This window comes from Myotis yumanensis, unplaced genomic scaffold, assembly GCF_028538775.1.
Source record: "Myotis yumanensis isolate MYYU_CA2020_CCGP unplaced genomic scaffold, mMyoYum1.0.hap1 SCAF_22, whole genome shotgun sequence".
Lineage (NCBI taxonomy): Eukaryota > Metazoa > Chordata > Mammalia > Chiroptera > Vespertilionidae > Myotis > Myotis yumanensis.
In genome coordinates this window covers 14,948,918-14,965,844 of record NW_027223773.1, presented here as the reverse complement: position 1 = coordinate 14,965,844, position 16,927 = coordinate 14,948,918, and the positions used below count along the sequence as shown (strand labels likewise).

Below are 16,927 nucleotides of genomic sequence, written 5' to 3'. Positions count from 1 at the left end.
CTTTTGAGCGTTACTCTTTCTAGACGCCTGTTAAATCAAACCTTCTGCACTTTAGGGATACACGATGGAGTCCTAACCTCTGGGAACTGGTGATTGTCTAGGTCAGTGGCCTCGTTCCACGCTTGAGGAAATGAGGAAATGCAGGCCCAGAGAGGAGAGCGGTGTGCCTGAGGGCACATGGGCTGTTGCCCGGTGTGGGCTCCGCACCCAGCCTGCTGTCCGTCCAGCAGCCTCATCGCACTCCTCATGTCTGGGAACTAGAGGGCCTGGCGGCCACGTTCCTACCAACTGGGCTGGACGAGAGGCCCTGGGGACTGTTCACAGCTTTAAAGCCCAGAGCCTGGGTCAGTGTTTGTGCTCTGCCCGGTGCATTTCTCTCTGGCGCCCGTCCTGGCTCGGGAGGGTGAAGGTAGGCATAGATTGCCCCGTGACCGCAGGTGGTTACTGTTTGACAGGTGCTGGAGCAAATATCTCATATCTTTCTGAGATTAAAACAACGTGTGTGGCTCTTGCTCTCTAACGTGTTTACAGCCAACACTTGGTAAAGAAAAGGCTGGGCACCGTTTTACCATGGGCCAGGTCTGCTGTTTCCTGGTCAGGCCTGCATGGAATTCACTGTCACAGGACCAGGCCTGCCGTCTTTCCCCCTCTCAGTCCTCTTACAAGCAAGGAGTGGAGAGAAGTGGAAGCAGTGGAGGAACCTCAACCTGTATGGGCACCGCCCCCCTCACTGCCCAACTCCTAGTGCCTGAGCGGGCACCGCCGGCAGACTGGTAACTGATCTGGCCCTGCTCCTATGACAGTCACGATTCCTCCATTCTCTCTCTCCTGCCCCCACCTTGTAAAACGGGGGGGCTGCTGCTGCTGCCTGTGGCTCTGCATGGAAGGCTGGGATGTCTCAGGGTGGTGGCAGAAAGGAAGAACATTTCCCTGATGCTCGGCACCCCTGGGTGTCTGGTTCTGGGTTCTAGGTGGGAGAGCTTGATGAGCTCGGGAGCACCCAGGATGCCTATGGGCATTAAGCTCCTGGTGTGGACGAGGCACAGTGCCAGACACTTGGGGCGTATGGAACTGGGGAGAGACTTCCGCTCTCTCTAGGAGCCCCGGTGCTCAGGAGCTCTGCACAGGGCCAGATGGCCTTGGAGAGCCCAGCCAGCTCCAGGGTTTTTATGACTCATAATTTTCTGCAGTCGGTATGGACCTTGTGTGTCTCAGGGAGAGTGACTATTTATTTTAAAAAATGTTATTGACCCGGGGGCAGGTGTCTTATCTCTTAGCTGCCTGGCATCAGACAGGCAGGGATAGGCCAGCACCTGACGCTTTGGGACTTAAAGGATATTTCTTCCCCTGACTGTTTTATCTCATCAGCAGATGGGGACAATAATACCTCTTAGGGTTGTTGGAGGATTAGGAGCAATATAAAGTGGTAGGCACACACTTTAATAATAATACATGGGAGGACAGAGCTAATGTTTATTTCTTCCTCTGCCCCGCCCCCTCGTGGGGGAGACTCAGCAGAGCCTCTTGTCCAAGCCACATTCTCAGTGGCCGCGTCGTTGCCTTTAGACAGCAGTGGGTTAGCCTCTTGCATATCAGCTTTTTCAGAGCCATTTATGAGCAGAAAAAACGTTGAAATAAAACTTGGCTAATGGTAAAAAAAAAAAAAATAATGATAGTTCTTGTTATTAATACTATTGCATTCAACTATTAAATCTGAGGTAAGCGTGTTGTGGAAAATTAAGAATGTGAAAACGAATGTGATGGTATTTTCAGAGTGGAGGCTCTTACTGGGACATTGTGGGATAGCCTGGCATTAATAAATGCTCAGCAATGGCGTGAATGTTGAACTGAACTTGGGAAAGAGGCTTGTAGGAGCATGAGACATATTTATACTGAAAGCCAGCAGGACTCTGTCGTCAAGAACAAGAATGTGTTTTGAGCTGACCATGGGTATTCTAGCACCTAGCAGCGCCTGGCACTTGGTTGGCAGTCAGTACTGTTTGGGGAGGGTGGTGGTGACCGAACCAAGTTATTTTAGAAAAATGATCTGGAAATTATTTCAGGATATAACCCCTCTTCCAACCCAATGATGGGCCTTTAAAAAATAGCCACTGTATTAGTTTCCAGTTGCTGCTGTAACAAATTATCATTAGCCTGGTGGTTTACACAGGTTTATTATTTTACAGTTCTGTAGGTCAGAAGTCGGTAATGGGTCTCCATGGGCTAAAATCAAGGTGCCAGCGGGGCTCGTTTTTTTTCTGTAGGTAGCCTGCATCCCTTCCTCTAACCTCTGCTGCTCTCATGTCTTCATCTTTTTTTTAAAGTATATTTTTATTGATTTCAGAGAGGAAGGGAGAAGGAGAGAGAGAGAGAAACATCAGTGATGAGAGAGAATCATTGATTGGGTGCCTCCTGCACGCCCCCCACTGGGGATTGAGCCTGCAAACCAGGCATGTGCCCTTGACCGGAATGGAACCTGGGACTTTTCCGTTCGCAGGCTGACGCTCTGTCCACTGAGCCAAACCGGCCAGGGCTCTCATGTCTTCTTCTGATTCTGGTCTTCCAGCCTCTCATACAGACCCTGTGATTACATTGGGCCCACGTGGATACTCTCCTCATTTCAAGATCTTTAACTTTACCCCATCTGGGCCATCCAGGGACTGCAATTTCAGACCCGTGTGGGGGTCTGTGTGGACCAGGGCAGACAGGCCAGTCATGTGGCTCCCCAGGAAGTCTTCATGCCCTGCGGTAGGGCCCTCTGTGGGCTTAGGGTGGAGGCAGCAGTGTTCACCCTGTGGGCCTGTGCCTCTCCCTCTGACCCTGACTCAGTTTCCCAGGCACACACCTGGGGCTTGCCTCGCAGGGGCTCTTGTGAGGGACACAGTGGAAGTGCACCAGTGAAGGGTCGGTTAGATGGGGGATGATTTATATCTACTCAGATTCAGCCTGTGGACCCACAGTGGCATTTGTCAGTTTAGGGGGAGGCAAGACTATGGCTGTGAGCCTCCTGAAGCGGCAGAAGGAGGGAGTAGAGATGGAAAGGAAGTTGGCGTCTGACACCCCTCACACTCCCCAGACCTGACCCCTTCATGAGCAGCATTTAGGGGCTGCCCTGACCTGGGTGACCCAGTAAAAGGTAGTCACCAGGGAGCCTGCTCCCCTTGTCAGGCTGTAGCCTGGGGGCCCCTGGGGGTGCGCAGCTCTGTGTCTGGTGAGGTGAGCCCAGCTCCGGGGGTGGGAGGGGTGGGGGGCAGGAGCAGAGATGTAATTGGGGATTTCAGCCTTGATGGGCTGTTCTGATACAACTCTAGTGACCTTTCCAGATTTCCTGGTACAGTTCTGGTTATATCTTTTCTGTTGTCCTACAATAGAGGTCAACAAACTCCCTATAAAGGGCCACATAGTAAATATTTAAGGCTGTGGGGATTTTTTAGGTCTCTCTTGCATCTGTTCAACTCTGCTGTTATAGCTAAAAACAAACCAACAACCCCCCCAAACAGCAATAGATAATACATGTGTAGATGAATGAGATGTAGACAGTACATAAGTGAACAAGCAGGTTTGTGTCCCAACAAATACTGATTTACAAAACAGGCAGCAGGGCTGGACTTGACTGAGGGTCATGGTTTGCTGACCCTGACCTGGAAGAACCCTAGGCATATTACATGTCTTAACTTCGCTGCAAAAAAATGTGGTCACTGCACTTACTACATTATTCTAAACTAGGACCCTATTTTTTGGGGGGGGGGCGGAGAGTACCCATTAATGGTTTCTGTCTTTTAACACAGGGGCCAGCGTTGGACCTGCTGCCTGCCTGTGCCAAGTGATTTTCTCACCAGTTTCTGAGAAGGGCAGTTGAGCCTCTTTCCCCGAAGTGGGGTGGCCATGTTCCATCTTCCTGGCGGCCTCTAGGGGCAGTTGTCTTCTGATGAAGTTTGGTGGCTAAACAAGGGTGTGGAGAGCATTATTTATAGCTTTCTGAACTGCTGTCTGGCCCTCACCTATTCCTCCTGGAACAGATACTTAGGACCTGGACAGTTTCTTACAACTACACAGTTGTGTGTTTGCTTGTGTTTTTTATTTTAATAACAAATATTTAAGATTATTTTATATATTTTCTATTATAAAAGTAGTACATCCTCTTTGTAGAATATTATAGAAAATATGAAGAAAGTAAAAAGGATCTATTATGACCACCACTCAGAGAAAACCACTGACTGCTTCTCACATGCTCTATCATCCATCTCCCTCCCTCCCTCTCTCCAAAAGGAAGGATAATACTATTTTGTAATCTGCTTTTTCTTTTTCACACGGGAATATATAATAAACTTTCTCATTTGTCAGTGAACACCTTTCATAGTGTCATCTTAAATGGCTGCATAGCATTCTGACCTATAGATATATCACTATTCACATAATCAATCTTACACAATGTTGTGGCTTACATTCCTATAACTGAATTATCATACCTACTTTTTATTTTTTAAGGAAATGCAGTTTGACAGATTTTGTCAGGATTCTTGGATAATTATTAGGCAGGTTGGCCTGGGAGAAGGGGAACGAGGATTTTCTGTAGACGGGAAGGTTTGGGACATTCTGGAGGTGACTCGCGCTGTGGGGAATGAATGACTGGAGGCCTGTTTCCCACTGTGAAGGCTTGACTCACCGCCTGGGCTAGGGCCAGCTGATGGGAAGGACAGATATTCTCTCTCTCCTGGGTTCTTTCTCATGTCCTCAGTTGCCTTTGAAAATTGATAGCATATTAGGATATTTCTGAACTTGCTGACAGAGACCCAGAGGCCAGACCTTACTAGATAGAAGCCTGGAGTTGGCTGAGATATTTGAGTGATGGCCCGGGTGTGGGATTGTGAAGGCCGAGGTGAAGAGCACATCTGCAGAGACTTACGGGTTGGTGCAGAAGGTGAAGTCTTTTCTGTAACACATGCGTTCTTGAGTCCTTGGAGGAAGCTGTCAGCTGGTGTTTCCTTTTTTCTTAGTAAAAGAAAAATTTCAAGCGTGTAAAGGAACTTTTCAGTGCCCATGAAAGCTAGGAATTGAGAATGTTCATGCCCAAAGTAAAAAAGATTGTTCTTGCCCTGCCGTGGTCGGCAAACTGCGGCTCGCAAGCCACATACGGCTCTTTGGCCCCTTGAGTGTGGCTCTTCCTAAGCCTTAGGAGTACCCTAATTAAGTTCATAACAGTGTACCTACCTATATAGTTTAAGTTTTAAAGATTTGGCTCTCAAAAGAAATTTCAATCGTTGTACTGTTGATATTTGGCTCTGTTGACTAATGAGTTTGCCGACCACTGGTTTAGGGCAATGGCTGGCATGAATAAATCACTCAGTGGATAGAGCGTTGGCCTGCGGAGGGTCCTGGGTTCGATTCCGGTTAAGGGCACATGCCCGGGATTGCAAGCTCGATCCCCAATAGGGGGTGTGCAGGAGGCAGCCAATCAATGATTCTCTCTCATTATTGATGTTTCTATCTCTCCCTCTCCCATCCTCTCTGAAATCCATAAAAATATATTTAAAAAAATAGATTGTTCTTGGCGGTGTTGGGTCAGAAGGCCACTTGGGAACCCCTACCTGAGGGCCTCCTGAAGATCGTTGAACAGTCCGTGCTGAGGAATGCTGGGAGGGACGTCTTCAGAGGCCTTGGTGCCTGGCTCTGTGGCTCATTGTCTTTAAGCTCATTCATTTTTTATGTCTGTTTTCAGTTTCTTGAAGGGAAATGGGAAAGGAAGGAGTAGGTGGACGGTTTGCCCTTAAGGGTAAAGCCAGACTTCTGGGGAGGAGTTACCGGGGAGAAACTCCTAGGAAAGGACCTCTGTGTAGATGTGGGGCCTGGCCCCGAGTGTGGGCCACCTGTGCTCCCTCCCCCCTCTTCCTCCAGAGCAGGGTTCTCAAGGAAAGTTCCCAGGACCATCCGCTGCAGCTGCACCTGGGACTTCATTAGCAATGCAGATTTTCAGGCCCTGCCCTAGACCTGTAGGACCAGAAACGGGTGTGGGAGTGGGGGTGAGGGTAGGGGAAGGAGGGGGGGCAGCAGCCTGTGCTTTAACCAGTCCCCTGGGTGATTCTGATGCTCACTAAAGTGTGAGAACCTGCCTCAGACCAGGCTCCTATGAGGCCTTTAATTTCCTGTGTAGATTAAGAGCTGCAAGCAGGCAGAGCCAGTCCCAGCATTGGCAAGGCTCTCTTAACCTGAGACCAGCTGAGCTCATTTAACAACAGGTGTTACCTCCTGCTGCTCTGTGGCTAGCCTAGTACCAGGCACTGGAGATACAGAGGCAGAAAGACTGGTGTGGTCCTTGCCTTCTCTGCTGACAGCCCCGGTGGAGAAACAGTTACACAGGCAGATTTTGAGTGTGGTCACTGCTAGGATGGAGTAAGAACGGTGCTGGGGGCGCCTGGATGGGGTTTAGGAGTGGCACGTGTTGGCGAGGGCTTCCCAGAAGAGGTGATGTTTGAGTTGGAAAGCCAGTGTGCTCCTGTGCAGAGGCCTGCGGAGAATTGGGTTGGCCCGACTAGAGCACGGAGGGGATTGAACTGTGGCTTAGTACATTCACACCATTCCTGGCTTGCTGTCACCTGTAAGAAGAGACAAGTGACAGATGGTGAGTTCTGGCTGTGAAAGGGGGACTTGGGGTGTGTATGGAACCCTCCCCCCAGGTAAGTTTCCCCGTGTGGGTACCGAGTGGAAAAATAGACGATGCCTTCCTCTGCCTTATGCCTGTCAGGATTGCCTGTTAGATTTATTTTGTAAAAGGAACACGGCTCGCTTTTCTGCCGCGGCATGTTACCGTATCTGGCCCGGTCGGCAGCACTTTATGACTCTGTTCTCCAACATGAATGAGATAGTTCAACAGGAAAACTTCCTCTGAGCCTGAGGACTCCCCTGCCAGGGGACTGCCTGTGCGTCTCTCTCAGTCCCTATCCCTGGCGAGTGGTGAGCTGCATGCATTCCAGTTTGTTCTCTCTCTAGGCAGCATCTTTATTCGCTTCCTTTGAAGCACTTTAGCACGTTAGGACCAGAAACGGCCTGGCCAGTCACCCAAAGTGCTCTCCGCCTGACAGACGAAGAGACGAGTGACATGCTTAGTGCCAGCAGCAGGGGCGGAGCTGGGTCCCGTGTCCAAGCTACTAGTGCAGTCTTTCCCACGGGTCAGCCACCCGATCCTGGCACGGGAGCCTCAGCCGGCCCCTGGCTGTCTCCCTGGTGTCTGTGCCCATTACAGATGTGCCTCCTGCCACCACAGCTGTGAGCGCCCCCGGGCCAAGGGCAGGTTCACGCGGACCTGCACAGACTGGCCCAGAGCACCAGGAGGAGACGCAGGGAACGAACATGTGTTCAGTAAATGACTAAAGGACTGTTCTGGTGCTGGTGCCGTGTAGGCATTTCCCAGTGAGTACCATCCCCCACCCCCACCACTTTGTTTGTAGGCGCAGAGCCTGATGCTCCAGGCCTCTGTTACTCCCAGGCCAGGTCCTGAAAACCTGTGAAAGATCAGCAGGATCCAGCGGGGTGAGGCTCTAGTACAGTGATGGCGAACCTGTGACACGCGTGTCAGAGGTGGCACAGAACTCATTTTTTTGGTTGATTTTTCTTTGTTAAATGGCATTTAAATATATAAAATAAATATCAAAAATATACATCTTTGTTTTACTATGGTTGCAAAGATAAAAAAATTTCTATATGTGACACGGCACCAGAGTTAAGTTAGGGTTTTTCAAAATGCTGGCACGCCGAGCTCAAAAGGTTCGCCATCACTGCACTAGTACTTACAGATGAAATCGTGGGGAGGGTAAGGTTTTTAATTTGTGTATTACATGTGTTTGGGAGCTTTCAACTTTGTTTACGATCATGATGAAAGGTCCTGGTGCAGCTGGGTGCCTGGTTCTCGTGCATTCCTAGATGGGCTTCCACCCATTTTCTGGGTAGCTGACTTCTGAGTCACGCTGGGATTCTGGCATGAGAAGTAGGACACGTGAGACCCAGTCTTTGAAAACCAGAAGGTGACAAAAATGTCTGGAAAGATACTTTCTTCTGGCGATGGTTCCCCTTCCCTCCCCGCTTTTTTGAAGGTAGACACTACTTTGAGCCGGGCAATGTGTGGGAGGTTTGGGTACAGCCCCGGCGCATTAGATAAATAATTTTGTCAAAGGGGTTCGAACACAGGCTGTGGTTTTGAAATACACATTCACATGTGAATCTGCTCATGAATGATAGGCTGTTGATCAGCAACATCTGTTGATTTGAGAAAAGCAGGGTTTGCGTTATGGGAGCTGGAGGTATAGTTCTGTGATGGTCTTTCCCCGGGTGGGTCTTCCTTCCAGAGGAGATGGTCTATTTCAGTGATGGCGAACCTTTTGAGCTCGGCCTGTCAGCATTTTGAAAAACCCTAACTTAACTCTGGTGCCGTGTCACATATAGAAATTTTTTTATCTTTGCAACCATAGTAAAACAAAGACATATTTTTGATATTTATTTTATATATTTAAATAACATTTAACAAAGAAAAATCAACCAAAAAATGAGTTCGCGTGTCACCTCTGACATGCGTGTTATAGGTTCGCCATCACTGGTCTAGTTATCTTTCTCCCAATGGTGCCCACTGTCTAAGGCAGTGGTTCTCAACCTGTGGGTCTCGACCCCTTTGGCGGTCGAACGACCCTTTCACAGGGGTCGCCTAAGACCATCCTGCATATCAGATATTTACATGACGATTGATAACAGTAGCAACATTACAGTTATGAAGTAGCAACGAAAATAATTCTGTGGTTGGGTCACAACATGAGGAACTGTATTTAAAGGGCCAGAAGGTTGAGAACCACTGGTTTAAGGTGAGATTCATGCCCTTTGGGAGGTCACTGTGTGAGAACACAACTGTCTTGGCAGGAGGAAATACTTAACAGTACTTTGTAAATTTTTAAAATTGATTTTAAAGAGAGAAGAATGGGGAGAGAAGCGTGAATTTGTTGTTCTACTTACTCATGCATTCACTGATGCTTCTTGTCTGTGCCCTAACGAGATGGCACTGCAGCCTGGTGTGCGGGGACAGCGCTCTGACCAAGCGAGCTGCCTGTCAGGGCTCTACGTGACCGTTTAACGTGTGCTTTTTTAAGGTGACTTACTATTTGCCACTTTGAAAGTAGGATATGTGAACGAAAAAGTTAGGAAAATACAGTAAGGAAGATACTGAAAGAGACCATATTTCCCAAATGCAGGGAAATGTAAACATTTTTGGTCAACTTATTTAACATTTTCCCTTTGGTGACTTTTAAAAAAAGTGTCCGTGTGAAGTAGGTGCAGTTCCAGCCTGTCACAGAGCTGTGCTCAGGGCTGACATGCTTAGAAACCAGAAGAGTGAGGACAGGGTTGTGGGTCCCAGCCCTGCCCTGTGCAGGACCAAACGGATCTTTCAAATGGACCTGCCCTCGGGCAGCGGGCCATTCAAACTAGAGTGGGGAGAAGCCCCACAACACTTAGCTTCGCTCTAAGGAAACTGTGTGTGTGGTTTTGATAACTAGGATGAGAAATTCAGGAAGAATTAGTTTTAAGCCTGAAAACAAAGTCTGAATTAATAGGTCTTGGAAGTTTTAGGGACGATTTGACATGAGTTAGAGGTTTCGGAATTGCTGGGGTTTGTGGCCAATGGGAGACGACTGCCTTGCTCATCGGGACTGGATTCAGAGGTGAGCAAAGGGAAGGCCTGTGTCTGGGAACCCCAGGGGCAGTGGGATGTGGTGCCTGGTCCTGGGCCACCAGGAGGGTCCTTCGGATAAGGTGTGGCCAGGGGCCCCGCCTCTGCCATCGCATGTCCCTGATGTCTCCTCCCTCACTGGGTCTGTGGACCTTGGAGGGTGCTTCTCCCTGGACGTGACAGTGTGCCTGTGTGTGTTGGGGGTGGGCCAGGGGCTGCCGAGTTGTTGAGAGCTGGCACCAGCTGCATTTGGTCTCTGATTGCATGGTCTCTTCCCAGTCCTGACATTGGAGAACGTCTTGGCGGCAGGGGGCGGGGGGGGGGGGGGGCCTCATCCTTGTTTATCATAGTCATCAAGTGTGGGAGAGCCCGGAGGAGGCCTGGGGTGTGAAATGGCACCAGGTGTTGGGCTGGGCTTGCCCTCCTACCTCACTGCCGTCTCTTCAAGGGGATGGTCACCTTCTAAAAACCTTGGTTTTAGCTTGTGTCTGAGCGGTGCCCTCACAGTCAGAGGCCAAGAGCTTGGGGAGGCAGTACGGAGTGGTGGGCAGACAAGGGCCAGGATCAGGCCCAAGGCCACCCTCCAGAAGCTGAATGACTTCGGCCAGTCGGTTAAGCTCTCTGGCTTTGGTTTTCTCCTTTAGAATCGGGGGCAGTAATCTCCATGTCATCCAGTTGTTTATAAAGGTTAAAAGGAGCCGAAACCGGTTTGGCTCAGTGGATAGAGCGTCGGCTGCGGACTGAAGAGTCCCGGGTTCGATTCCGGTCAAGGGCATGTACCTGGGTTGCGGGCACATCCCCAGTGGGAGATGTGCAGGAGGCAGCTGATCGATGTCTCTCTCATCGATGTTTCTAACTCTCTACCTCTCTCCCTTCCTCTCTGTAAAAAAATCAATAAAATATATTTAAAAAAAAAAAAAAAAGGTTAAAAGGAGATGAGAGTGAAAGCACCCAGCCCTGTGCAGGTGGAGGTGTTCCTGGGGCAGGTTATGGTGGGTCAGCTCGGCTCCCCAAGGCTCCTGTGCACCAGGGGGTTTCCCTGGCTGTCACTACAAGTCTCCTTTCAAATAAAAGCAGCTGGGCCCTGCGGAGGGGCAGTGCTGATCCCGCAGGAATCCTGGGCTGACTGGGCTGCTCCCTGCAAAGGGCAGGAGGGCCTGAGCCCGCCTGCCATCTTCAGAAGCCCTGGAGTTCGGGTCGGTCCTGGTGTGCTCTTACCGGACCGCCAGCATGTGCTTCTGCTCACTCGTGTGAAGGGAAGAGGGACCCACGGTGTCTGTGACCTCCTCTCCCTCCTGTGGCCCACGCCCTGCGTCCAGGTGTAACCTTCCTCCTCAGCCTCCACGTGTTTGTTCATGCAGGTCCCCTGCCTGCAGTGCCTGCTCCCACGCCCTCTCCTCTCTGGCTTCTGTCTGATCTCTGAGACTCTTAGCTCATCTCAGCTCTGCCCTGCCCTGCCCTGTCCAGAGTGTACCTTCTTTGGGGTGTCCTGCTGTTCCTTTCCTTTTTGTGGTTTTTCTTCAGCCCCAGTTTGTTAACAGGGCCTTCCCAGCACACAGCCCCCTAGCAGACCTTAACAATACTTGGGTGATTGACAGCAGTCCGCACCCTGGGAGGTACCACTGTGTACAGTGACTTTCAGCCTCTTTGGCCCTGACCTACGTTAAGAAACACATTTTAGACTGACTCGGTAGAGAAAAAAGAGACAGAGGAGCTCACGTGTACACACGAGGGAAACAAGTTTCATAAGACAGTCCTTCCCATAGGACCTCTGACGCTTTCTCTTCTGTTCACGTCATGTCGTTGCATTTTAATGCTGGTTCGGATTTTCCAGATGGATTGCACTGTGGTCTGGACTGTGGTTTGAAAACACTGGCTTGCCCAGTAGTTGAGTCTGAGAAGGAGGGTGGGCGCTGGCTGCCCTGTGGTCTGTGGGTGTCTGTCAGAGGCCTCACCGGGCAGAGCGAGTGCAGCTGGGCAGGGGCAGGGGCAGGGGCAGGCAGCCCTGTTTGGGAACTGCTCTGGGAACAGGTGCTCCCTCCCCAGCCTACAGTTTGGTCCAGAGGAAAGAGCCTTGGACTAAGTCAGTATACCCGGTTCAAGTTCTGGTTCTGCCGCTTGGTGGCGGGAGACTTCAGGCGAGTCACTTCCCTCTCTAGGTCTCCTAGGGTGCTTCATAGGGTGCACAGCCGGCCCCTGGGGCCTTGCATGCTGCTCAGGGCTGCCGTGCAGGGAGTGGCCCAGAGCAGACCTTGAGCCCTGGGCCCTTCCTCTCTTTGCTCTGTCAGCCCAGGTCAAAAGGGAGGTCAGTGCAAACCAGTTGCCTTCTGCCCAGGATCACGGGGAGTTGATCAGTGTGAGTGTGACCCTGTATGAGGTGTGGTGTCCCCCTGCCTGACTTGCCTGCTCTCTTCCAGCCCTGAAGGATGGCTTCCATTATGGGGGATGCGATCATGGTGCTCAAAGGCCTTGCCAAGCTGACGGAGGCAGCCGTGGAAACCCACCTGCAGCACTTCGGCCTTGGTGCGGAGTTCATCATGGCAGCCCGGGCCCTGCAGTCCACAGCTGCAGAGCAGTTCAGCATGTTCCTGGGCACGGCGCAGGTAAGGAGGCTGGGCCAGCGGGGTGCCAGTCGGAGGGAAGCTGGACTTGGAGCCCTTGGTAAGACTAGGACACAGCTAGGGTGGCTGGTCTCCCTGTGGCCAGGGCCAGAGAGCCCACTGGTTAGTGTAGTCCATTACCCTTCCGGGTGGGATAGGGCCCCTGTGAGAGGCTGCTGGGTGACTCACGCCTTAGTTAGAGGAAGCTTCACAGAGCTGAGAGGAGCCCCAGGAGCAAGCGGCCCAGCCCACGCGTTCCACTAGGAGATCCCTGGCTGATCAGGCACGGGTGCCGAGCTCAGGCCTTGGTCTCAAGCCCTGTCCGTGGGGATCGCGGTGACTGGCCCCGTTCCCTCTGCCTGGTCTGTGTTCAGTTTCTGGCCTGTCTTGAGGTATTGAAGAGAAGCCTTTTTAATTTTGGGAATTTAAAAAAATCACAGGAAAAAGTAACACTTGCCTGTGTTCTGTGGAGGCAGCTGGAAGGAACCGGCATGTGGCCGTCACTGAGCAGTTTTTAGAGGGCAGAACCCTTCTCCCTGTGTGAACGAGTGTTGTCTGTTGGGCTGATTTCTGTAAAGAAGTGATGGAAGCCACCCGCTGTCAGAGCTCCACTGGGCAGAGCAAGAGCCGCTGGGCAGGGGCGGCCAGGCTGGGAAGCGTGTTCCATTGCTGTCGCCTCCGCATGGAGCTGCCACAGGAGGCTGTGTCCGTTGGGCTTCCTCAGGCTTTTCCCACTTGCCCGCTGCATTTTTCTGTGGGTCTCTGGGTGCTGCTGTGTTGCTTTCCTGGGTGAAAGCTGAGGACCACTCCGCTCCGCCTCTCGTCTTCCTCTCGTCTTTCCTGCTGTCTTTTGTGCCACAGACCAGAGAGCCTCTGCTTTACCACCACGGGGAAGGTTTTAGGTAGAAATGAGCGCAGGACAGGTGATTATAACAGGGCTTCATAGAGCAGAGGGCTGTCCGCCGAGGTGTCCCCAGTGACTGTTTCTGAAAGTCCCGGGGGAGTGGAAGCTGTGTGCGCCCGTGTGCGTGAGCACACCTCCCTCTCCTTCCGTTTCCCCTGTGGTCGCTGACCTTGTGGACAAAGGACACTCAGGCTCCGCCAGGCTGAGGCCGTCACAGCCTGAGGCCTCTGGTTAGTCGTAGGTCCCGGATCCCCCTCTGCTGCTCTCGAAGGGTTCCGTGGCACCACGTGGCTATTTCTCACCACAGATGCCTTCAGCTTCACAAGTCTCACTCTCGGGACCTCTCCTGAGCCTCACTGCTGGCCTGGAAAGGGGCAGGCCTCGATGTGCACCCCTTTCTCAGGTGGGGAGATGGAGACTAAGAAGTTGGGTGCGAGGCCCATGGTTTTTAAGTGACAGGATCAGGTCTGTGTGTCCTCTTCCTGCCCTCCTCTGTGAGGCTGGGCTGTGGCTCCGGCCCGAGTGCCGTTCCTAGTGAGGAGAGTGCCTTCCTGTTGGATGTGGTGCTTGTGGAACACTCAGGAGGGGCAGTTGTCCAGCTCACTGGGCCTCCCAGGCGTGCGGCAGCGTGGAGACCTGGACAGGCCTCCCTGGGAGGGGAGGGGCCTCCTGCCCAGGCTCCCACCCGCTCCTCTGTCTGCTCAGGCAGGGCCATCCCCCAGGACAGTCATTTGGAGGGAGGAGGGAGGAGGGAGGAGGGAGAGGCCATTGCCCACCACGAGGTGGACATTAGTGGGGTGCTGGCCTCCGTGTGCTCCCATTCTCTCCCTCAGCACGTAGGCCTGTGCCTCCCTTCTCTCTGAGGGGATGGAGGCCAGATCCTCCGGAAACCTCGCCCTCCAGCCCCTCCAGGGGCTTGTTCACGTCTTCATGCAGCAGACACCAGGTCTGGTCCCATCGAGACACGGGGCCCTTCCCTGCCCAGAGGCCCAGAGCCACATAAGCCAGTCATGGCCATGCAGGGCCAGGCGGCCACACGGAGTCAGGGGCAACAGGGGCTCTGCTGTGGCTCTCAGGAACCTGCCTCAGGCCCCTCACCCAGGGCTGCCTGGCTATCTTGAGAGGTACCCAGAGAGGTACCCAGAGAACCCAATACGATTGATTTCTGCTCTGAGGCATGGCCGGCTGGTGGCCTTTACCAGGTCACCTCGGCTCCCTCAGCCTGTTCTCATTTGGGCATGAGAGTCACAGCCTCCTCTCCTTCCGTCCCTGGAGGCAGTAGCCTGTAGAGCTGAGGGTGCGCAGGCTGTGGACCGACTCCGTGTGGGCAGAGCCGCGGGCAGCACTGTGCACTGAGTCCATTTCAGTGGAACGGAACCCAGGCTCCTGACCTCCCTCAGGAGTCAGTGCTGTTCCACTTAGAGCCTCCTTGGCGCTGTTCCCCTGGCCTGTCTGTGCCTTGTCTGTGGCCCCCACAAAACTGTGACTGTGGGGAGTCCTGTTTTCAGATGAGGAAGTAGCCGAGAACTCACCCAAGGTCACTCCGAGTTCTAAAGCAGAAGGAATCTGGGCCTGAAGATCAGGTCTTTTCAGTTGTTACAAGGAAAGTATGTGCCCCCAACTCCCAAGGACAGGCAGGCCAGACCTGGTTGTGCCAAGTCGTCCAGTGAGAGAGCCTCTTAAAGGCAGGCCGTGGCTGGTGAGGGGAGCTGTGTCTGGCGAGGCGCTGGCCTGGAGTGGTGGGGTGTCCCCGTCTGTACACTGCCCTTGCCCTCGCTGGTCTGTGTTATGCTTTGGCTTCTCAAAGGCCTCCTGTCTCTTTCCCTGGATCACGCACCCCAGAGCCCTGGAGGCCTGTCCTTAGCCCCGATTAATAGAGGAGGAACTTGCTGGGAGTGGTGCTAACGGGCCTGGGCCTGGCTGGACACCCAGCAGGTTCTCAGTGACCGCACAGCGGAGCCCTGGCAGCAGCAGGACTGGGATCCAGGTCTCACCTCCAGAACTACACAGGCCTCGGGAGTAATGTGGTGTCACCCTCTGCAAGGCCAGAGGCGGGGCAGTGGGGATGTGCTGTCCTGTGCAGAGGGGGATGGGCACAGGAGGGTGGGCTACCGCTTGCTCCTCTCACGCTGGCTTTTGTTCCCTGCAGGAGCAGGACAAGCATGAAGAATCTTACGTGTCGGAGAGCTTTGACGACCCAGAATCAGAGTTCCACTTCTCAGGGCCAAGGGCCGAGGGCGCCTCTGCAGACTTCTCTGCAGCCTCCTCCCAGGACCAGCCGTCGTCTCCACCCCAGGATCACGCCAGCAGCAAGGGCCCAGCTCCTGCCTACGCTGACAGTGGACCCTTTAGGGAAGCTGGGCTCCCAGGGCAGACTGCCTCTCCTCTGGGCAGGCGGGACGGGAGGCTTTTTGTAGATAGCAGAGCCCCCTTCTGTCCCACTGGCCTGCAGCGAAGGTTCTTCCACCAGGACCAGTCCCCTGTGGGGGGCCTTACAGCCGAGGACATTGAGAAGGCCCGGCAGGCCAAGGCGCGCCCCGAGAGCAAGCCCCACAAGCAGATGGTGCGTCCGGGAGGGCCCCTGGAGTGGGCCCTGTGGGTGGTTCCCCGGTGGTGCTGGTGTCAGGCCCCTCCGGGGATGCTGTGGTCTGGAGGCTTTGGGAACATGGAGGCCTCTTGGTGGTGGAGGTGCTGCCCGGCAGAACTGCTGTCTTTGGTGGTGGAGAGGGGATGGGGGCAGCACGAGCCCCTGAAGGCCGGCCCTGTCCCCATTCGCTGTCCCTGAGGGCTCTCTCTGTTGTCCCTCCAGCTCAGTGAGCGGGCTCGGGAGCGGAAGGTGCCGGTGACAAGGATTGGGCGTCTGGCCAACTTCGGAGGTAAGGCGGCTGTGTGTCTGTGCCCTCCCCTGCCCTGGCATGCCAGTCCTGGCTGAGTGGGGCTGGCCTACCCTGGCCCCAGCATGGAGGTGGCAGAGGGCGGGGCCCACAGGTGTCCTGGGGAAGTAGTACGGGCTCCTGGATGTTTCCCAGGGGTGGATGATTCAGTTATTGGAATCCGCTGTGCCTAAGCTCACCTAGGGGTTGGTGTGGCTGATGCCACACGGTGAGCTGCAGCTTTGCTTCTCAGGCCACGCTTGGGGTTCCGTGTCTGCAGCTTCAGCTTCTCCTACTACCTTGGCCTCCCCGCCGTTCAGCCCTGCGGAGGCCTCTGCAGGAAGGAGGCCGGATAGTGCGGGAGTTCCTCACTGGGCCTGTGTGGCTAACTAGACAGAGTGGTGTTTGCTCCGGGAACCAGCCGTTTGGAGACCCATTTGCCGGGTCCCCACAGGCTTGTGGGGCATCAGTAATGACAATGAGGTGCCGAGGCCCTGAGCTGCCGGCATTTCAAGTCCATTCTAAGATGCCGTAGAGCTGTGGGCTTTATTTGTCCTTTTCTTTGGGGGTTTGAGTAGCCGTTGTGCCCAGCACACCTGTGCTCTTTTATCAGCATTGAAGGATCATTTTATAGTGAAGGCTTACAGCAGTTGTATCTGCCTTTCTGACATTGTCTTGTCACATCTCTTGCTTAATTACTGACTAAGACGTTCCTATTGAAAACACCATCTCCTTTGGAATGGTGTACTTCTAGACAGAGTAACTGGGAGCACATTCCTCTAAAGCATGGCTGTCCTCAGAAGGTTCTCCAGAAAGTTAATGAACTCAGTTCACATATGAGCCG

The 16,927-nt window shown here is 53.1% G+C and overlaps 1 protein-coding gene across 1 annotated transcript in view; it reads left to right on the top strand.

Moving 5' to 3' along the window:
• Positions 1–16,927, top strand: part of COQ8A (coenzyme Q8A) — a 40,625-nt gene that overhangs the window by 6,304 nt on the left and 17,394 nt on the right. Inside the window, exons 2-4 of the mRNA XM_070401333.1 lie at positions 12,124–12,309; positions 15,360–15,773; positions 16,020–16,086. Of these exons, the coding sequence (XP_070257434.1) occupies positions 12,133–12,309; positions 15,360–15,773; positions 16,020–16,086 (658 nt within the window). The 5' untranslated portion in view covers positions 12,124–12,132. The remainder of the gene's footprint in view (positions 1–12,123; positions 12,310–15,359; positions 15,774–16,019; positions 16,087–16,927) is intronic.